This window comes from Diabrotica virgifera, chromosome 10 (genome assembly GCF_917563875.1).
Source record: "Diabrotica virgifera virgifera chromosome 10, PGI_DIABVI_V3a".
Classification (NCBI taxonomy): domain Eukaryota; kingdom Metazoa; phylum Arthropoda; class Insecta; order Coleoptera; family Chrysomelidae; genus Diabrotica; species Diabrotica virgifera.
Window position 1 is genome coordinate 103,557,317 of NC_065452.1, and position 24,176 is coordinate 103,581,492.

General features: G+C 35.5%; 1 protein-coding gene across 3 annotated transcripts in view; it reads left to right on the forward strand.

Moving 5' to 3' along the window:
- LOC114335623 (uncharacterized) overlaps window positions 1–20,372 on the forward strand; it is a 248,376-nt gene extending 228,004 nt beyond the window's left edge. For all 3 annotated transcript variants that reach the window (XM_028285885.2, XM_050663614.1, XM_050663613.1), the window contains one exon: window positions 11,326–20,372. In XM_028285885.2, coding sequence (XP_028141686.1) covers window positions 11,326–11,447 — 122 coding nt within the window. In that variant the 3' untranslated portion in view covers window positions 11,448–20,372. The remainder of the gene's footprint in view (window positions 1–11,325) is intronic.
- Window positions 20,373–24,176: the final 3,804 nt, after the last annotated feature.

Sequence of the window (24,176 nt, forward strand, 5' to 3'; positions counted from 1 at the left end):
AACTTTTACATTAAGGAAAAAGATCTGTCTTCAACAAGACCAAGTTTGCAAAATTTGATTAAGCAGAACCGGACTCACAGCCAGTTTTTCATAACAAGTTTCCCACTCACCCCCACCTCTTATTTCCAAAGGTAGACCTAAACTTGTCAAATCAAATATGCGTAGAATTTTATGAAGAATACGACGATCGGATTTCCAGTGCCCCTTCATTAGGAAAATTTTGTAAAATTTAGATTTTTAAATTTTTGATATTCAATTACGCCCTCTAGCGGTGGTCCCACAATTATGAAAATAATTTCCAGGCTTTTCCTGAGGCAACTTTTGTTACAAAATTTTTTATTTCAAAGCTCTACTATAAACGGTTCCTGAGATATGGCCGAGAGCCATTCTTATTGGGACACCCGGTACATTCAAACTAAGCGAGATATGGTGCAACAAAAAAGGATGACTAATTTATTTTAAGATAAAATGCGAAGTATGTATATTTTAAGCCCTCATCCACCAGATTTAAATGCATCGTTTTGCTTCTATAATACCTTTAACTATAGTGGTATTTCTATGTTCAGCAAGTTGGACGGGTTTAAAATGTATGGTTTTTGAAAAAAATAAGATCAAATTATAGAGCATTTTAAAATTTTTTTAAATCTTCCTTTTTCTCTATGTAACTCGAAAATGATAATGAGATACAGTAATGGAAGAAAAATAAAATTGTTATCTAAAAGAAAACCTACATTTTTGTAAGGTATTTTTTTACGTATCTTTTATCACTTTCGAATTACATGGAGAAAAAGGAAGATTTTTAAGAAAATTTAAAAATGCGCTCTATAATTTGATCTTATTCTTTTCAAAAATCATTCATTTTAAACCCGTCCAACTTTTTGAATATAGAAATAACACTATAGTAGAAGGTATTCTAGAAGAAAAACGATGCATTTAAATATTGGTGGATGAGGGGTTAAATATACTTCTCATTTTTCCTTAAAATACATTAGTCATAAGTTTTTTTGCACCATATCTCGCTTAGTTTGAATGTAACCGACATTTAACTGTTCTCGTTTTAAAGATCTTTTCAAGCATTACAAAAGGTACTCGTAGCATTATACCCCTAAAATCGACTATTTCTCTGTTATTTTAAGTTGAATACACTGATTTGAGCATGCACCTAAAAAATCCCCTTTCACCTACCATCTCTTTTTTTATTAAAACTAGAAGATTTATGAAAAAATGAATCTCTCTGATTTTTCATAAACTAGCAAAATGTTTTATATAGTTTTTTTCGTTAGATCCACAATTTTTATGGTATTCCCAAAAAACAGTCTCCGAAAAGTGTCATTTTTCAATGAAAATGGCAAATTTTTAACCACGAATAACTCAAAAAGTATTGAGTTTTCAAAAAAAATTATAAAACAGTTATTGCTTAGAATTAGGTTCTCTGGCCACTGCCGGTGTTAGTTTGATAAAAAAAAATTCCACCCCCGAGAACGGGTGGGGTGGGAACCACCCCTAAGTTAAAAGCGTCAAAGGATATAGCGTAGACTTTGTTTCTTGAGCTATCCCCTACTTACAGTGAAAATATCAAGTAAATTGATGCAGTAGGATGGAATTCGGAGCCAAATACCCTCACTGGCTGCACTAATAGATACCTACATAATTCATACATGAATGCATTCACTTAAAGGTTCATTTGGATACCACAATAAAATCACCAATCACCAATAATTGACATATCTAAATATTTAAAGAAGAGTGGATTGAAAGATATTTTCCCTAATTTTGATATTGCTTTGCGCATTTATTTGTTTCTCCCAGTTGCCAACCAACGTGTCCGCTGAAAGGTCATTTTCGAAAATGTCAAGAATTTAAAATAGTCATGAAAATAATTTCCGATCAAGTATGTATGACGCAAGAACGTCTTAACAATTTGTAGATTTTGTTCATAGAAAGTGACGTAACAAAGGCGATAAATTATGACGACATTATAGATGATTTTCCCAATGAAAAATCAAGAAAGAAATCTGAGGTGATCGACCTGGAATGACAACTTTTATGTATTCTTATTTAAATAAAAAAATCTGCTTGCAATTTTTTTTTTCGCAAAAATGGTACATGCTTGAAGGGCAGCTACTAGAGAATTGCCTAGGGCGTCAATTGACCTAAACGCGGCCCTGCATGTGATATAAAAGAAATAGTTCTATAATTGTCGCATTTATGAAAGCTGTCTTTTTTATGTATTGTCGTTATTGTAGATTTTGTCCAGTCTTCAGGCCATTGTTTAAAATGCCATATTTTGTTACAGAGTAGATGAAGTAATTTTTCGGCAGTTTCTTCTGTGGCTTTGAGCATTTCTGCTGTTATCATATCTGAACCTGGTGCTTTATTATATTTGAGCTTACTGATCGCCAGTCTTACTTCATTTTCAAGTATATCAGGTTCTTCTTCCACGTCGTCAGGGATTTGGTTAACAAGTTCTTGGCGTTGATCATCTTTATATAGGTCCCTGCAATACGATCTCCATGTCTCTGCTATATCTTCTCTGTTTGTTCTCAGAGTTCCAGTGTTCCCAATGTCTGCAATGGCCCAAGTTCTGGCTTTGAAGTCTCTTGTTAGTTGCGTATTTTTCTAAAATGCTTATAACATTAGCAGAATAACAAGGTTTTAGGTCAAGTAGATCATGTACCGACGCTATATAGTGAGGTAGGTTCAAGAGAAATCATTAGAATACAACAAACCGGTATATTTGTGGTTCGTGGACCTTAAGAAGGCATTTGACAGGGTCGAATTAAAGGACGTTATCCATTTATTGTACGCAAGAGAGGTACCTCTAGGAATAATTAAAACGATCGAAAATATCTACCAGGAGAGCACAATGAAAGTAATAAAAATAGAAGAACTAACTGACCCAATTGAAGCTGACAATGGGATAATGCAGGGGGATTCCCCGAGTCCTCTATTGTTCAACCTGATCACGGATGAAATAATAAAAATGCAAGAACTAAAAAAGGATACTAAATGGGAGAAAAACACTTAATAGTCTGCTATGCAGACGATGCAATACTAATATCCCAAAGTGACGATGATTCACAACGTATGCTGTACCAAGTTAATATAACCGCCAAAAAAATTAACACGTTAATTTCCCCACAAAAGACAAAATGCATGGTTATAATAGTAAATCTACTATAGGGTAGATTCAAGATGTTACTGGTAAGGGAACATCCATAAACTACGTCGTAAAAATTTTGGAGTTTTTAATACCCTCCCCCCTTCCGCCGTAAAGCGTCGTTTGCAGTTGACCCCTCCCCTCATACCGACGTCGCAATTGCAACTCATGACCCCCCTTTTTAGTGATTTTTTTTTAATTCCATGTTATTCCTAGATTTTTAAAAGTTAGCTCTCAAAGTTAATTTACGAATATATCCAAATCAGTATTACTATGTAGCTCATTAGTATCGGCGTACTCTCTCAATTCACTGTACAATTAATAATCGTCTAGTCGTCTAGTTTCAAAACCCGACAAATCCACTTTTTATGAATATTGAGTTATTCATGTCAACATATTTGTAATCTTGCCCTCTACAAGTTTATAATGAATTTCCGATGCAAGGCCCTCCAAATCTAATCTTAATTTGCATTTGAAATATTGGGTTGGTTTCAAAATCCAGCAAATCCAATGAATACCCATAAGCTTAACTTTCATACCAAAACACTTTTTTGAATTTCCCAACATTTGACCTCAGTGGATTTGTCGGGTGTGAAACTAGACGACTCAATTAGCTTTATAGGGGCAAAAGACAACACTTTTATCGGAGTTCCTATGCTTTCTTAACTGCATCATATTAATCTTGATACTTATTTTGTTTTGATTTCAATGCCATGATTGATTTCTTTTATTAAGTATAAATAGGTACAATGTATTAACTAAATAGAATAGAATATTATTTTATTTCTATTCATTATTTTAGAATTTTTTCACACAGAGTAGGTATTTAGTAAATAAGTAAACAGTTTAATATTTATTGCTTGCAGACGTTGTTCTGAAAAGAAGCGTTTGTTTAAAAACATACTAGAACAATGTTTTATTGTTTGTTATAAAACTGCTGTATAAAACTGCTAGCAATATTATTAAGGCTGTGGGTGATAAAAACGAAATGAAAAGTATTCGATAAAAGTAATATAAAAATTCTTTTTCATTCTAAAATAGGGTATATTTTTTATATTCGTGAACTTCAAACGACGTCGGATGTGCACTTATGGCCCCCTCCGCCCTGTCGTATACCGTCGTAATAAGCAAAGTCCCCCCCTCCCCCTTTTCAACGACGTAGTTTGTGGATGCTCCCTAATTGGTATTTATACATAAAAACGGCGTCTCATATGAAGAAAAAAGAAGAAAGATTGTTTGTTACCAATTAAACGAAGAATTCAAAAATTACTTTTAATTTGAAATATCTCAATGGAGTGTCATTTTTTCTTTAAAAAAATTGAGACCTCTACCCGTATGCCCGCCAATGATGAATACAAAAATCTTAATTGTACATCAAAAAACGCGCAATAACTACCTCTTAAAACTTACCAAATATCATTTGCATACTTCAACTAGGGTGAGAGCAATAAATAAATCCACAGTTTGTAAAAAATTTTCAACACCCCGTATACAGAAAAATTAAACATATTTTGAGACTTACGTTTATACACTCACCGGCACAAAATTGAGTTTGATAATTTATAACTTTATTATTTGTACTCCGCTTTTCAAGATTCTTGCATCAGTTGGTAGGTACATGTATTGATATCGTTTGTTATTATTCCGGCAACAAAAATTTTTTGCTTAGATGGCATTATACGGGGGTGAATGGAATCATTGTATTTTCTCCTAACTTTAAAAAATTCTGTGGAAAAATTGGTTTTGTTTCATACTCCTTTCATATTATTTCGGAGGCATCCCTAAGATTTTTTTTGAATTAACCGAATATCTCTTTTCTTGTTAAACCTATAAATAAAAACACTGCTTTGAAGGTTTATTTAATTAAAAATATCAAACGCACTAAAATTAACAACAAAACAATTCAATAACGGGTATGTCCACCTCTCGCAGCAACGACTGCTCGCAATCTGGCATCGAATAAATAAGATGTGTTATCCTTGCCTGGGGAATAGCCCGATATTCCTCTACCAGGGCCATAACTGTTCCCAATTTTTTTGGAGGCCTAGGATCATCGCGAATAGCTATTTTTAATTCATCCCATAAATGCTCGATAGGATTGAGATCCGAGCTGCATGCGAGCCATTCTAATCTTATCAATCCAACCTTTATTTTAGATATGTTTATAAGTCAATCGGTGTCTTGTAAGAGCTGCGCAATTCACAAAAAATTGCGCAGCTCTTACAAGAAAAAAATATTCGGATATTTCAAAAAACAAAGTATTAGGCATGCTTCCGGGATAATATGAAAGGAGTATTCCGGTTGGTGTATGGCGGAATTAAATTAAAACGACAAAGAAATAATGTGTACAACGAACGGTAATCTGTTTATTTATTTTGTGTGAACAAGCGGTGTGTTGTTGACCTATATCGACAATCGAAGGGTGTGTGTTGTGCAGACGCTGGTAGTAGACTGACTGGGTCGAACGAAACCCCACTGTTATTTCAACTGATTTGCGGTTTCTTAGATAAACCAGAGAAAGCCATAAATTGAGAAACTTTATGGATTTCAAGAATTTTGACATAACGAGGCTGGGGACATCGTAATCAATTAAGAAGTGTTTCTTTGAAAGAAACATTAATCTTATACAATCTGTTTAACGTTTCGTTTAACAGCTGCTCTGTGTTTACTTGTGAATTTATATGACACATATTAGGTATTTCGTTTTGCGAAAAGTTATTAAAAATAAAAATTAAAATTAGCAGAAAATAGTAATTACAGCGTAATGCTATATACCCCCCTTCAAGTGACGAAGACGATAAATAATACATAATATATACATATTATAATGACAATTGAAAATAGAAAAAAATAAAGAACGCAAAGTTTATACGAGGAGAACGAAAAATCACTTAATACACTGTGAACTGACACTTTCTTGGTAGCTTCCGGTAAATCTTGCTCTTCTCCCCGGTCTGTTGTTTGTTTTGCTGGATATTGTCATTTTTTTGTTTTGTGATGGGTAGAGTAGTGAAGCTCGTAAGCTGGTTTCAATCTGTCTATGGAAATTGTTGATTCTTTTCCATTTACCCGGACGACAAAAGTCTTGTCACCTCGCTTAACAACTGGAAAAGGACCGTGATATGGGTTTTCTAAGCTGCTTTTGATTGTATCACGGCGGATGAAAACGTGAGAGGTGGTTTTCATGTCTTTGAAAATGAAGGTACTTTTGGATCCATGATGCGACGGTTGCGTAAGACGGAGGTTTTCGAAATGGTTTCGAAGCGTTTTTAAATAAATGTGAGCATTGTCGTCGGTGTTTCTTTGTGACGAAAACAATAGTTCACCTGGCAAACACAATGGTTCTCCGTACACGAGTTCGGCGGCTGAAGTACCTAAATCTTCTCTCCACACTGCTCGTATGCCCAGTAACACTGAAGGTAGGCTTTCGGTCCATCGGATGTTTTCATGACATCGAATTGCTGCTTTGAACTGTCGATGAAACCTTTCTACCATACCATTTGCTTGCGGATGATAGGCGGTTGTTCTTAAATGGGTAGTTCCAGTTAATTTGCATATTGATTTGAAGAGATGCGATTCGAATTGTCAGCCTTGATCTGTTGTGATGCGCTTGGGACTGCCGAAACGAGCTATCCAACCAGAAAAAAATGTTCTGGCTACTGTGTCTGCTTCTTGATTAGGCATCGGGAAAGCTTCTGGCCAACGTGTGAAACGGTCAACGCATGTTAGACAGTATCTGTTTCCTTCTGAGACCGGCATCACTATAATGTCTATGTGGACGTGTGGACGAATCGGCTGGAAGGTGGTAGAAAACTTCCAGTAGGTGAAACAATGTGGCGCGATATTTTCGATTTTTGGCACTGTAGACACGCTCGAGTCCATTTCCTCACATCTGATTTAATGGATGGCCAAACATATCGCTGTGTGATCATCTTCACAGAACTGTTGATTCCGGGATGTGCTAGGTTATGCATGGTGCGAAAAATTGCCATTCGAAGTGGTTTCGGTACAAATGGTCTGGCTGTAGATGTTGATATGTCACAGTACAAACTCACGTTTTGTTCGGAAAAGCGTATTTTCTTCATTTGAAGTGATGTTTTCTCACTTAAAAAAGTTTGCAGTTCTGGATCATTTTCTTGTGCGAGAGCTAAGTCAGTGATGTCGATATCTTTCTTGATGCTATCGACTCGAGATAGTGCGTCTGCCACAATATTTGTTAATCCAGAAATGTGCTGAATGGTAGTGCAAAACTGTCCTATATAGTCTAAATATCTAAACTGTCTAGGACTACATTTATCTAGCTTCTGAGTAAAGGCGAAGGTGATTGGTCTCTGGTCTGTGTATATCGTTATGTCCTTGCCTTCGATCATATGTCTGAAGTGTTTTATGGCTAGATATATAGCTAATAGTTCTCTGTCGTATGCACTATATTTCTTTTCGCTAGGTGAGAATTTCTTAGAAAAGAAAGCTAAAGGTTTCATACCTGTATCCGTTTTTTGTTGTAGTACAGCTCCCGCACAAAAATCGGAAGCGTCACAAGTGATGAAGATATCAACACCGTTTACAGGGTGGCTCAGTAAAGCAGCGTTAGCTAAACTGTTTTTGCAGTCGTCAAAGGCTTGGATTCGCTGTGGTGTCCATTCGATTATTGCTTTTCCTTTGACATTACCTTTTAGGGCATCATGTAGTGGTGCTTGTAGCTAAGCTCATTGGGTATGAACCTTCGGTAGAAGTTTAACATACCTAGAAATCTGCGTAGGTCTTTCACTGTTTTTGGCTGAGTGAAATTTTGTACAGCTGCTACTTTTTCTTGTGGAGGTGTGAGTCCTCCGTCTGATACTGTGTATCCCAAAAAGGTAATCTCGTTTTTACCGAATTGACACTTCGCTGGATTTATCACAACGCCAAACTGTTTGAGCCTTTTGAAAATCTCTTCCAAATGCGACATATGCTGCTCTTCGGATTCTGATGCAATGAGAATGTCATCGATGTAGGCGTAGGCGAAGTCTAGACCACGTAAAATCTCGTCTATGAAACGCTGGAATGTCTGTCCTGCGTTTCGTAAACCAAAAGGCATATATAAGTATTCGTACAGCCCAAATGGTGTGGTAACGGCGGTTTTTTGGTATGTCTTCGGTGGCTACTGGTATCTGGTTGTATGCTCTCACTAAATCTATTGTAGAGAAAATTGTTTTACCAGCTAGCGCCTGACCGAAATCTTCGATGTGCGGAATTGGATATCGATCTGGAACTGTTTTTTGGTTTAGACGTCGATAATCTCCGCATGGTCTCCATTCCTCACCTTTCTTCGGGACCATGTGCAGTGGAGTAGACCAGTTACTTTTCGATGATTTTATGATGCCTAGTCGTAGAAGATTTTCGAACTCTTTTTTAGCCCATTGCAGTTTGTCAGGTGCTAATCGTCGAGGCTTCAAAAAAACGGGTGGACCTGGTGTTGTATCGATGTGGTGCTTGGTTTGATGTTGAATGTCTTTCACGATACCGGCGGGTCGCGTGATTTCCGGAAATCGTAGCAGCAGTTCGTGGTAACGCGACGCTTCCGCGATAGTCTTTACGCTGCCGTCGAAACACTCTTTAACGAGTCCCTTTGTTCGAAGGGTTGTCGTACTGTCTACTAAGCACTGGTTAGCAATGTCCACTAGGAGAGCGAAATGGGAAAGAAAATCGGCCCCGATAATGGGCTTTGAAATGTCCGCCACTACGAATCGCCACGTAAAATCACGCCGTAGTCCGATGTTTAATGTCAAGTTCACATAGCCGTACGTCGCGATTTTAGTGTCATTGGCCGCGTATAGTTCGTATGAAGTCTTTTCGCGTGCACCCCGTACACATTTTCGCGGGAAAACGCACAGATCGGCTCCGGTGTCGATTAAAAACTGTTTTTTTGTATCATAGTCTGTTACGAAAAGGTGGCGAGACTTTGGGCTTCGATCGGATGCCGCATTTACCGACTGCCCGCGATGTTTCCCTGGTGTTTGCACGGAGGAGAGCACTTTTGAGCCTGGTCACCAAAACGGTAGTGATACCAACATAATATGTCACTATTATGTTCCCTACTGTAGCTACTGTGTCTAGAATATGGTCTGCCTCTTGAGTTGCTGCGGTTGCGACGGTATGTGTTTGTTTGTGCTTGAGCCTGCGTCAAGCTAGCTAGCTGGATTTTTATGTCAGCTAATTCGGCTGTCAATTTCCCGATGGCCACTGCAATCCGATCTGAAACACTATTGTTGGCACTGGTCGTCATTGTCGATGTTCACTGTAGTTAAAACCGGCAAAAGTATAATATTATTAACACTAACTTTTTAAATTTTCGCGGCGGTTTAAATACTCGCGGGGTCACCAATATTCCGGTTGGTGTATGGCGGAATTTAATTAAAACGACAAAGAAATAATGTGTACAACGAACGGTAATCTGTTTATTTATTTTGTGTGAACAAGCGGTGTGTTGTTGACCTATATCGACAATCGAAGGGTGTGTGTTGTGCAGACGCTGGTAGTAGACTGACTGGGTCGAACGAAACCCCACTGTTATGTCAACTGATTTGCGGTTTCTTAGATAAACCAGAGAAAGCCATAAATTGAGAAACTTTATGGATTTCAAGAATTTTGACATAACGAGGCTGGGGACATCGTAATCAATTAAGAAGTGTTTCTTTGAAAGAAACATTAATCTTATACAATCTGTTTAACGTTTCGTTTAACATCTGCTCTGTGTTTACATATGAATTTATATGACACATATTAGGTATTTCATTTTGCGAAAAGCTATTAAAAATAAAAATTAAAATTAGCAGAAAATAGTAATTACAGCGTAATGCTATAGGAGTATGAAACAAAATCAGCCCTTCAATTTTTCCACGGAATTTTTTAAAGTTAGGAGGAAATTCAACGCTTCCGTTCACCCTCGTATAATGCCATCTAAGCAAAAAAATATTACCGGAATAATAGACGATATCAATACATGTTGAAAATCGGAGTACAAACAGGTAATACAAGTTATAGGTTGTCAAATTTAATAAAAAAATTTTATTGGCGGAATTTTATGCCGGTGAGTGTATATCAAACTATCATTTTTTTAATTCATGCAGAATTACTCCTTGAATCTGTTGCATTTATTTACTAACACCCTGTATATTTTACAAATATGTATTATTAAAATGGACTCAAAACCGACACTTTGAACCTATGTAACTCAGAAACGATTGATTTCTGAATCTTGGGGTAATGAGAATTTGATCAGCATGAACAAAGCGATCGGTCTGCAACGTTCCGTCAATAAATTTAATGAAACCACTTTTACATAAGAAAAGTGCCGAAGTCCTCTGGAGTTTGAGGTAATACTAATAATTACTAAATAAAAAAAAATGAATAACCATTTTCAATTTCGTTGCAAAATGAAAATACAGCCGAACCATATTCTAGTCCAATCAGAGAGTGCAGCAAGCACCTCTACCGGTTTCGAAAATTATTAGTCTCTCATCAGGAGGCACATATCTGATCCAACCAAAACAAACCCCAGCGTGCAGTCCCGCATTGCAACGAACGAAATGGCATAGATGCCCTAGCGGCAACTGCTAGCAAAAAGACTAAGTTTTCACTCTAATGGCATATAAAACAACATAATGCTATTCTACATCCCACCAGAATGAAAACAATGGGAACCTTCTCTGGTTACACCTCCGAGGCTTCTAAAATTTGCAAGCCATACGGATGCTGAGACTAAGGAAGATGAGGGAATTCTACAATTTACAATTCACGTCCCATCTGCTCATCGCGGTAAAGTTCCAACGAGAATGGTTTCCTTCATGCTCCAATCAGAGTAAATGTAAATAAAAAATGAATAACCATTTTCAATTTCGTTGCAAAACGAAAATACAGCCGAACCATATTCTAGTCCAATCAGAGAGTGCAGCATAGAGGTAGAGGTGTCCGGGGATTATTTCGGGGATTCTAGCTTCGATATATCGATGTATAATTTGATTTTGCCATCCCTAGTTATAACCCCCAAAACCCCCCTGGTTACGCCACTGTCGTGAACAATTTATTATACATTAAAAATGTTCAGTAATCTGTAATGTTTAGTCAAATAACTTTGTTTCCCTAGCCTTTGTAAATAATTTAATACTTGATTTATTTTTTTTTAGAATCCAACGACATTCCTGATATACCCAGGGAAAAAACAAAATCAACCTCTTCTTCCTCGATGACGGGACATGCCAAATATTTGTATTTAGTATTATTTATATTAAATAAATGTTTTTATTAATTAGGATATTAGGAAATTTAGAAAATACTATTACTATATACTATTTATAAAAATTCTCCTGACACAGAAGTGATATGTAAAATCTAAAATATGTAGTCTTGCCAAATGGACTATCAGTCGTTCTTTCTTCTTGTGCTGAAGAAAACTTTTTTTAAACATCACAACGAACATAATGATTATAAAATAAACTGCGCATCAGAGATAACGGGCCATCCACGAAATTTTGGAAATGTTTGATTTTTTTTCTTGTTTATATCAAATTAAATCTATTGTGCATTGATTCAGTTACTTTTGTAGTACGTGGTACGTGACCCGACATTATCATTAGTTACAAATGGAAAACAAGGAACAATTTGAGAAAATAATAAATGTATTGAGAATTACGGTAACCTTTAGAGTTACAGTTGTAGCAATAATTGACTTGTAGGGTAAAGAAAAGGTATCACTCGTAGGGTATCACTCGTTTCAATAATGTGTGTTGCCACCACGATTCTAAAAATTATTTGTCATTTGATTTGGCATAGAACTGATCACGTTTTGGATGGTTCTTCTGAGGAAAATGGTCCACCCCTTAATGAGAGCCCTTCGAAGCTATTCATATATGTTGTTGGTTGTTGGAGCAGTCTATGGGGAATTCTCACGACGAGGTCGTCGAGGCGCGTGTTGAAGTGAGCTTCAAGTGGGTCCTAATTTAAACGTCGGCAAAGAGAGATATAATATATATAATAGTGGAAAAGAAAGAGAACGCAGATACCCTACAAGACGGTAAAATTAGTAATATTTACTTTGTGATAAAATGTCCCGAAGAATACAGGCAACCAAAAAGTTGACCGCCCTCAGTGGTGGAGATAAAAATCTTAGTTGGTTTTTTTAATTCTCACAATGATAAAAATTAGAACAAAACGTAGTTTGACCATAAAATTACCACGCCACTGATCGTACCCTCGGTTGACGAGACATCCACACTATCCACAGGCTAATAAATTTTAGCATTTGGTGTTATTTTAATGGTCATAAATACCAAATTTTGACAGAAATTTCTCTATCTCTTCTTGCGTTTAATCTTTTTCACGTTGGGTTGAATCCCGTCTTCAGTTTTTACCTATTTCTGTTACATTTTTTTATTTCACTCATAATGTCGCAACACGCTCTGTCAGTTTTCCTCTTTACACGCCTTTTGAGAAGGCACCATATTTTCTCAATATGATTAAGGCCTGGACTTTGAGCAGGCCTGTCCATTTTTATAATACTGTAAGATACTGTTTACAATCCTTGTCGTGTGTGATCTCGTATTATCTTGAATAAGGGTCAATCCATGCCAAGTGGTCCTGTATAAATTAAGTTGGCTGCTTGACTGTTTAATATTTTTTATTTTTCTATCTTTTAAACTTCAGTCTATAGAACAAAATTTTATTCATTTTATTTTTAAAAAATTTATTTTGCCGATGACGGCCATTTTTGTTAAAGCGTATCGATCCTTTTCACGGAAAACATGGCTTCGCTCTTTAGCCAATATTTTCACTGAGGTTTGTCCTAGAACAATAAATCAAAAACCAAACTTTTTAGAGAAGTATGATCTTAAAAAACGGCCTATAGCATTATTTAATTTCAAACTACCCTTAAGGCCTTAAATGAACCTCAAAATTTGAAAAGGTAAACTGATAAAATTCCATTTTCAGCATTTTTTTAACAGCATAAGGCAAGCCGATGATGGTTTGTAATTTTTTCCTGGAAAAGACATACGTACATACTTTAGACAAAAAAGTTTGGGCTTTGAGACTTTAGTAAATTTTTTTTAAATCTCAAATGTAATTTTTTGAAAAATCTCAAAGTTTGACCTCTTATATCTTTGATGGGCACGTATGAAAAAATTTGAAATTTGGTTGAATGTTAGCCCCTAGCAAGTAGAACAAGAAGTAAAAATTTGGAGTTGTAGACTTACGTCATATAGGAGTTACAGGCCTGAAAAATGGTCAAAATTCAAAATGGTCAAAATTTGAGCGTTTGCGGGCACGGTAATTAAAATTCAAATAAACTGTCTAATGAAATAAAAATTAATCTATTTTCACCAGATTTCACAATGAATACAAACTTATACAGGGTGGGCCAAATAAAAGAGTTCACCTTGATATTTGGCAGGTATTAGATTTTAAGGGAATGCCGAAACAGGTCTATTTTTATTTTTAAATTACAATTATATATATATATATATATATATATATATATATATATATATTTCATACTAGTGACGTCATCCATCTGGGCGTGATGACGTAATCGATGATTTTTTAAATGGGAATAGGGGGTCGTATGTTATCTCATTTGAAAGAGAGTTCAATTCTCTGTTCAGTAATATAAACAATAATATCATTATTTATACAGGGTGCCCAAAAAAAAAATTTTGGAATTAAATTAATTGACACAAAAAGAAAAATGTATGTAATGTATTTAACTCAAAATACATTTTATTGCTGTCATAAAAGAATTATTATTTGGCAAATAACCATTGCTTTTCGCTTAAATTAAACGTTCAAACTGTCAAGAGGTAGGTGGGAGGTTGTTTGTGATTTAATTTAGGCGAAAAGAAATGTTTATTTGTGAAATAAACAGTTTTTCTATTTTCTACATTACATACATTCTTGTCTTTTGCGACAATGCATTTAATTAAAAAAATATCTTTTTGGCCACCCTGTATAAATAATGATAATAATGTTTATATTACTGAATAGAGAATTGAACACGCTTTCAAATGAGATACCACACGACCCCATTCCCATTTAAAAAAAAACATCGATTACGTCATCACGCTCTGATGGATGACATCACGTAGTATAAAATATATGCCAAAAATGGCAATATAAAAATAAAAATGGACTTATTTTGGCATTTCCTTAAAATCTAATAGGTAACTACATATTGCCAAATATCGAGGTGGACTCTTTTCTTTGGCCCACCCTGTATAAATTTGTATTCATTGTGAAATCTGGTGAAAATTCATTAATTTTTATTTCATTAGACAGTTTATTTGAATTTTAATTACCCTTCCCACAAACGCTCAAATTAATGGTTTTTGACCATTTTCTCAGGCATGTAACTCCTATATGACGTAAGTCTACAACTCCAAATTTTTACTCCTTACTCTACTTGCTAGGGGCTAACATTCAGCCAAATTTCAAATTTTTTTCATCCGTGCCTATCAGAGATATTTCAAACTTTGAGATTTTTCAAAAAATAGCATTTTTGAGATTTTTTTGGGACAATTTACTTAAGTCTCAAAGCTCAAACTTTTTTATTTAAAGTATGTACGTATGTATTTTTCAGAAAAAAATTACAAGCTATTATCGGCTTGCCTTATGCTGTTAAAAATGCTGAAAATGACATTTTATCAGTTTACCTTTTCAAACGTCGAGGTTCATTTAAGGCCTTAAGGGTTGTTTGGTTTTTGATTTACTGTTCTAGGACAAACCTCAGTGAAAATATGGGCTAAAGAGCAAAGCCATGTTTTCCGTGAAAATGATCGATACGCTTTAACAAAAATGGCCGTCATCGGCAAAATAAATTGTTTTAAAATAAAATGAATATACATTTGTACTCTCTATAGACTGAAGTTTAAAAGGTAGGAAAATAAATGATATTAAAAATAGTCAAGCAACCACCTTTGGACCACTTGGCTTGGATTGACCCCTTAGCAGAAAACTATTACCAATACACCGAGCATATAGCATCGCATGATGTTGCAGGATCTTCGTTATGTATATGTATGCTGTTAATGTACCCCTCTCAATCAAGACGAGATCCGTGTGTACCTCAAAAGAAATCCCTGCCCAAAACATTTCTGAGCCACCACCAAAAGCAACCAGGTGTGACAGAGTGCAGGCAGAACAACGTTCTAAAGTCCTTCTGTGGACCTTATTTCTATCATGTTCATCACAAATTGATATTCTACACTCATCCGTAAGCAATAATTTTTCCCAATCGTCTATTGTCCAATTGACGTGTTCACGATCAAATGTAAGTCTGCGTCTTTTGTGAGTAGAAGTAAGTAATGGTCCCGTTGCTGCACTGCAAACTATCAAACCCTTTTCTATTAACCTTTGTCGAAGAGTAAAAACGCTTATTACTGGTAATTGGGATTACTGAATGGCTTTGGAACATTCTAGCAGCTTGCGTCCAGTTTCGCAATGCAGCAACGGTGAGAACGCGACCTTCTCTGTGCCCGTGCTGGATCGCCGTTTATGAGATCCGATCTTAATATATCGTACATAAGTTCTCTGCACAATTGGATGACTAAATTCAATTGTTTTGCCACATCCCTTTGGTTTGCCCCATTTTCCAGAAATTTAACTGTCTGAACAGACTTTCGATATTTTTCCTTTGTTAAGACAGGCCAGTGTAACAGTAAGATATCTACAGGCCAGTGTAACAGTAAGATATCTCAAAAACTCTTTAGAACACTACAATAGCACAGTAGTTCACTGTGACAATAGATCACACAGCTTTTAAAACAATCAATTTCGCGAAGCTATGTTCATTAGGAACTAATGAGTTTTGAGAATTTTATGATTTAATTTTCTAAATTTTGTGGATGGCACAATTTCTGTGACGCGCTGTGTCTATTAGGTAATATTAATTCTTAAGTTTCATATTTGCATGTACCTACAAACATCGAAAAAATCTATAGTCTAGTCGCAACATAGGAGGTTCCGTGGGCACTTTTAGGTCGCCGCGATTTGATTGTGGTATTATAGGTTTTTTAGGTCGCTGAATGAAATGGAAGTGGTCTTAAAGCCCAAATGTGGTGCGTTTAATTGTTATTAACAAATTAAGTGTTAAGGTTTTCTCTGGTGTATTTTTGTACGCTAGATCAATTGTCACTAGTCGTGATAGGTTAAACCACGTTCCGACTTTGTTATTAATAAATTATTGCAAAAATAAACGGTTTATAGTACGTTTACTCTCGGTTTCTGCTCTAAATTTTAAAAAACCACTTGAAATGACATTAAATTTGGCATGCACGTAGCTAACATATCAAACAAGATAAGTGATATTGTTCCGATGTGTGCTTTTACCCTGGGGGTGAGTTTCACCCCGTCTCGAGGGTGAAAAAAGAGACCTTTAAAATAAGTCCAGAATTTGATAAACTGATAAGCAACTTTTGTTCTATACAGTATTTTCACTAAGTCAATACTTTTCGAGTTATTTGAGAGTGAATATGTTCATTTTTCAACAAAAAAACCAAATAACTCGAAAAGTATTGACTTCTATTGTCATAGTGAAAAAACTGTATAGAACAAAAGTTGATTAGACTTAATCAGTTTATCCACTTCCGGACTTATTTTAAAGGTTTCTTTTTTCAACCCCCAAAAAGGGGTCAAATTCACCCCCAGGGTAAAAGCAGACATCAGCACACTATAACTTGTTTTGTATGACATGTTAGCTACGTGTATGCCAAATTTCATGTCAATCCAAGTAGTTTTTTAAAATTTAGAGCAAAAACCGTTAGTGAACGTACTATAAACCGTTATTTTTGCAATAATTTATTAATAACAAAATCAGAACGTGGTTTAAGCTATCACGACTAGTGGCAATCGATTTAGCTAGTGGCAATCGATACTATGAAAAAGACTACAAACTTGCTGTAAATAGCGCATTTCGAGCTTTTCGGCGAATAAACAATGATGTTGTTATTAACAAAATAAGAACACATTTTGAGTAATCGCGACTAGTCGCATTCGATTCAGCGACCAAAAATACACCAGAGAAGACCTTAACACTATCAATTTATTTACAGGGCTTCTAATAATTCCTGAAAAACATCTAATTTTACCATAATTTGTTAATAAGAATTAAACGCACCACATTTGGGCTTCCAGACCACTTCCATTGGATTCAGTGACCCAAAAAACCTATAATACCACCATCAAATCGCGGCGACCTAAAAGTGCCCACGGGACCCCCTAGGTTGCGACTAGACTACTAGGGATATTTTTAGATAGAGATGTAATTTCTTCTTTAATTGTTTTGGATAAATAATAATCGATTTGTATTGATTAGTATTATTTAATTTTCATTAGAATTTGTTCAAAGAGTCAAAAATAACGAGTATGCCTTTAAGTACAATTAAAAAAGAATTAGATCATCACTAATTATGGTCGTAATAAAAAAAACAAAATAATATAAATTATGGCGTCCACCCTGGTTTATTACGACTCTACATCTGTCGTTCATAGACAAAATTAGAATGTCGATATCCTGTTGAGGTACGTTTGATGATGGGTTCAGGACAAATAATCCCGGTCAAAAAATCCCCACAAATTACCCTGGACAAAAAATCACCGGACAAAAAATCCCCGGACAAATAATCGCCGGACAAAATCTCCCCACAAAAAATTCCGGACAAATAATCCCCAGAATTTTTTTTGGACAAAATGTCCCCACAAAAAATCCAGGACAAAAAATCCCAAAGAAATATTTGCTGCCGAATAGTTCTCTAAAAGTTTTCCGAAATTTTACCAAATTTCGAATTCCAATTCCATGCTGAAAACTTCTAAATTTACATGACAAAAGAGTGTGAGCTTGTGAACGGTATCAAGTAAAATGTATGTAGTTGTAATCGCGCGTTATCAAAACGCGCGTTAAGCGCCTGCCATGTTGGGGCCACAGTAACGTCTAATGCCGTTAATTAACGCGTTATTTGACATTAAAGAGAGGTGTAGCCACGACTTAGCGCGCTACTTTGTTATTGCCATTATTAATGCCGTTAAACGTTAGGCGATAGATCGGGTGGCGGTTTCTTTCGACACTTCAAAGGAATTACTCCGTTACTTATCGCGTTGTTGTGGCTACACTTGCACTGTTTCAATAAGTTCTAGCTTGCAGCGCAGCAGAGTAATTTGTTTTGTGAAATAGGTACATACTATTTACGAAAATGGAGTGGAGTAATGAGAAAATAATTTAATTTTTAACAGTGTTTGAAACAGAACCTTGTTTATGGGATCCCCGACAAAAATCACATAAAAATCGTGGTGTTCATGGTGACGCTTGGCGTCGAATTATCTTTTCCAGCGAGGGTAGAAGATTTGAAAAAGAAAAAAGACACACTTATGGGATACTATAGGGACCCATTTAAATAAATATAAAAAATCGTTAAAATCTGACATGGGAATGAATGAGGTATATAAAACAAGCTGGTTTGCATTTGATGTCATTACCGTGTTCGTTTTCTATGCATTTTCATCATCCATCATCTTCTTTTGAGTCTTGGTTTTTGTTTGATCCGTTTATAAAAAAATAAATTCATAAAATAATAATTAGCACTCATAAAATATACCAGCGTAGCTGGACTTCTATCTTGACATTATTGGATTAAAAAACGCGTTTTCTGCTGACTAAGCGCTAAAATAAATGTGGCCAGTCACTTTAACGCGCAGTTTATTCCATCATTTTTGGTGTGTTAATTAATACTATAATGGACGTTAGACGTTAACGTTACTGTGGCCCCAGCATCATGAGAACGGGCCCTTAACTCATTCCCCATATCTTCCACGATTTTTGAAAAAACACACTCCTTTACTCAATTGGAATTCGAAATTTGGTAAAATTTCGGAAAAACTTTTAGAGGACTATTCGGCACAAAATATTTCTTGGGGATTTTTTGTGGGGATATTTTGTCCAAAAAAATTTGTGGGGATTACTTGTCCGGGATTTTTGTGGGGATTTTTTGTCCGGGGATAATTTGTGGGGATTTTTGTCCGGGATTATTTTTCCGGGGATTATTTGTCCTAGCTTCTTTGATCATTCTTATATTCTATCAGACGCTCTTGGAAACGAAATGTCCTGTATATGTTACACATATGTGGAGTAATTCTTCGTTGAAGCATGTCCTATACATTTTCGATGGGATTCAGGTCGGGGGATTGTGCTGGTCAGCCAACACATCAGTACCTTCGTTGGCAAGCCAGACACTAAGCATGCAACATGTGGACGAGCATTATCATGCATGAGGTGAAAGTTTTGACCAAGAGCACCAGCAAACGGAAGAACGATAGGTTGAAAAATGGTGTCGAGATACTGCTGGGCTGTAAGGAAGCGATCTGGAAAAACGAGGTCCGTTTTGCCACTAAATATTATTCCACCCCATATCATTACTGTACCATCTCTGTATGTGTAAACTTTCTGGACATGCCTTAAATATTCTACATTTCCAGATCGTATTCACACTTTTACTCGACGAGAATCTGGATGAAATCCAAATATAGATTAGCCAGAGAATAAAACTGTATCCCAATCATTTGCATCCCAGTTTTGATATTCTTGACACCACTATAATCTTGCAGCACGATTGACTCTGAAGGTATATATTATGTGGACATCTCGATGACCTTCGACTGTGGAGACTGGATTAATGAAGACGACTTCTTACGGTATAACGGCCTATAGTTACCGGGTGCACTCGCTGCAAGTCGTAACTAATTCAGGTGCTGCAATTGGTGATTGCCTTCTAGCATTTAACACTAAAAATCGGTCTTGAGCAGTTTTAGCGCGCATACGTCCTGGATGACGAAATTTTCATTTTGTTTTACTCACAAAATCTACAGGATGAACACCTGTACAAATTCAATTGAAATTAAACGACCACATGAAATTATTTTTATTAATTTTGTTGTGCTATAAAAATATCCCTAGACATTTCCGATGTATATTTATATATATTATGTAACTCTATCGAAACGTACCAAATTTAAAAATATTTAATGAAGTAGGTTAGCAGAAACAAATTGTAAAAAAAATACTTCAGAAGTGTCATGTAGATACTTTTACTCTTGCCTTTTGTACAAGAGTATGTTTCGTTAGTGATGTTGATTCTATTGTGATTTAAATTTATTTATATACTTATTTTTAATAAAAAGTACTATTATCATGAAAGTTTGTTTCTGTCCTATAAAAATCATAATAATATACAGGGTGTCCAGAAACTCTACCGACAAACAAAGACAGGAGATTCCTCAGATAATTTTAAGACAATTTAATCAAATTCACCTAGTTCGAAAATGCTTCCTAAGGGAGCTAGAGCCCTTTGAAGATGGCGTCTTGTAATTAGTTTTTCTTAAACACCTCCAGAACTCTTCTAGTTAGAAAAACGAAAATTGATACACATAATATTTATCTTCTAGATTCTAGAGATAAATCGATTCTATCCATTGCAAATTTCTAGTATCGATCATAAGCGTCCGTTGTGGGTGAGGCAACGGTTATTTTATTGCATATCTTTTTGGTATTAAACTTTTACGCATTCTTGATAGTGGATTATTAAATTGTGAGGTATTCTAGTACTAAAAAGTACTCTTACTTTAAGTCGGTAGGACACACCGTTTTCTAGAAAAATCGATTTAAAAATTTTTCGTTTCTTGAATTTAAAAAAAATTGAAAAAAATTTTCAAAAAAAAACGGTGTATTTTACCAACTTAAAGCAAAAGTAACTTTTAGTACTAGAATAGCTCATAATTTTAATAATCTAGTGTCAAAAATGCTTAAAAATTAAAGGCAAAACGATATGCGATAAAATAACCGTTGACCTACCTAAAACGGACGCATATGACCGGTACTAGAAATTCGCAATTATTGAAATCGATTCATCTCTGGAATATAAATAAACACACTAGTTTTCGTTTTCCTAAATAGTTTTTTTTTAATTAAAAAAACGAAAGAATTTTCAAATCCATTTTTCTAGAAAATGGTTTATCCTATCGACTTAAAGTAAGAGTACCTTTTAGTACTAGAATACCTTACATTTTAATAATCCAGAGTAAAAAATGATTCAAAATTAAAAACAAAAAAGTTATACGATAATATAAATGTTGCCCTACCCAAAAAGGAAGCCTATGACCGGTACTAGAAATTAACACTGGATGGAATCGATTTATCTCTGGAAAATAAATATGCGTACCAATTTTCGTTTTTTATAAATGGAAGCGTTCTGGAGGTATTTAAGAAAAACTAATTACCAGACGCCATCTTCAAATAGCTCTAGCTTCCTAAGGCACATCAAGGAAACATGAAACGTAAATCACGTTTCATGGAAATAAAACACTGCTAAACAAATAGACGTCCGGCCATTTATGAAACTTTCCGAAAATAAAAATGTGCATGAATCACACTCGTTTCATTGGTAGGCGGACTTCAAGATTTGTTTAGCCGTGTTTAATTTTCATGAAACGTGTTTTACGTTTCATGTTTCGTTAGTGTGCGGCTTGCCTTAGGAAGCATTTTCGGACTAGGTGAATTGGGTTAAACTCTTTTAAAATTATCTGAGGAATCTGTCTTCGTTTGTCGGTAGAGTTTCTGGGCACCCTGTATGTATAACTACATACAGTGCACAGATTCTAAAGAAGGTGCCGGTGGGGGATGGCGTCTGAGCGCAGTATTATAGTCGGTGTGTGAGAGAAAATCAAAGGCTGCAGCCTATAAAAAAATTAAGGTATAATATAGTCGATTATCGTAAATATAGTCGATTCGCTAATCTGAGACACAACTGTATAAACTACCATCGAAATAAAAATGCACTATATAGAAATAAACAAACCAAGACACGTTGAATGTTCGAGGAGCACTCCCAAATCATGATTTGGGAGTGCTCCTCGTGTTTGTTTATTTCTAGTGCATCTTTATTGTGATTGTAATGTAGATAGTTGTGTCTCAGATTAGCGAAGATTAGCCCATGAAGAAATTAAGTTATAAATTTTTTTGTAAAAAATCTACCTTTTTTAGGGTTTATACGATTCTTCAAGGGAAAAGAAATTTCGGAGAGGTAACAGTTAAACATTATTTAACGCGAATTTGCAATTTTTACTGTTTTTAAGATTTGCCAAACATACACTAGAAAATCAAAGGCGCATGAAATAATAAATACAATTTTTTGCAGAAAATCAACGTTTCTTAGAGTTTATATGATTATTCAAGAGAAAAGCAATTGCGGGGAGGCTTCAGTTTAATTCTTGAACTCAAATTGGACAAAATATAGATTTTTTAATTATACGAAATTTTCAAATCTTTAAACGATTTTTTTTTTCTCACGAACCATAAGCCGTAGAAAAATTCTGATCACAGAAGAAGAACGAGCGGCATATTTTATGCAAGAAAAGTGCTACAATTTTTCTTTATAGTGCTTATAAAATTTGACTAAAATGCAGCAGAAAATCAAAGGCCCATGAAAAGATTATGATATAAAAATTTTTGTAGAGAAACAACCATTCTAGAGTTTATACGATTCTTCAAGAGAAAAGCAATTGCGGGGAGGCTTCAGTTTAACTGTTAGACTCAAATTGGACAAAATATGAATTTTTTAATTTTATGAAATTTTCGAATCTCAACAAATTTTTTTCTCACGAATCGTAAGCCGCAGAGTAAGAAGAACGAGCGGCATATTTTATGCAAGAAAAGTGCTACAGCTACAGTTTTTTCTTTTTAATGCTTATAAAATTTGACTAAAATCGCTAAAATACAGAAAATAAATATAGCCCATGAAAAAATTAACACTGAAACACTAAAGATCAAACACTCTGTATATACCTGGAGATAAGACTAGAAGAAAATAGTAAATCGTACAGATAAAAAGATCCTTTTTAAGATTTTGTTCTTAGATAGTGAGATGTTTCTCGAAACAGAGATGTTTCTCGAAACGAAGGTTGTCATTGGTAGGTACCTCATCATCATTCTCTTTGCCTTATCCCTATGCGAGGTCGGCTTCCCTAATTGCATTTCTCCACACAATTCTATCTTGGGTCATATCAATGTTAATCCCCTTTACCAACATGTCCTGCCCATAGATGAGGGGATCCTGCCTTATCGTCTCCCCCCAGGTCCTCTTTGGTCTTCCTCTCCTACTCCTTCCAAGAATCTGCACTTCAGCAATTTTTCGTATTGGGTGATTAGCGTCTCGACGTTGAACATGACCAAACCATCTTAACCTATGCTCTCACAATTTGGCATCAATTGGTGCCACACCTAGACTTCCCCTAATATACTTATTTCTAATCGTATCCTTCTTTGCCACTTCACTCGTCCATATAAGCATTCTCATTTCCGCCACATGCATTCGTTGTTCCTCTTTCTTTTTCACTGCCCAACATTCAGTTCCGTACATCATAGCCGGTCTCAACGGCGGATCCAGCAACCTTGCAAGGAGGGGCCAATGAAAAAAAAAATTTCTCGTCACTCGCGTACGCAGGATTCTTTTTCGGTACGGGCTCTTACTTTATTTTTCTTCATGTACCATGTCCTTTCAGAACGTTGGTTACTACCATAGCTATCTTAATTTTATTCACTGCCACCCTAAATCAACCACGAAGTGCTTTTTCGTCCTGGACTGCGTTTGCCTTCTATTTTCACTTGCATAATATTTTGTAGCAACCTATATTTGAAACTTCTCATTACATGTCCAAAATACTCCACTTTTCTCTTCTTGATGCCTTCTATAATCTCAGTAGTCTTGCTGAGACGTTCTAGTATTGTGGAGTTTCGAATCTTCTTCACCCAAAATGCTTTTAAAATTCTTCTATAGAACCACATTTCGAAGGCGATTTAGGTAAGTAGATCGATTTTATTCACAGTCCAAGACTCGACACCATACAGTAAGACCGAGAACACGTACTTTGGAGAAGGAATTCTGTTTTATGTTTCATTCCGTTATTCAGTTGTCAACAGGACAAAAAACTCTATTTATTTTCAATC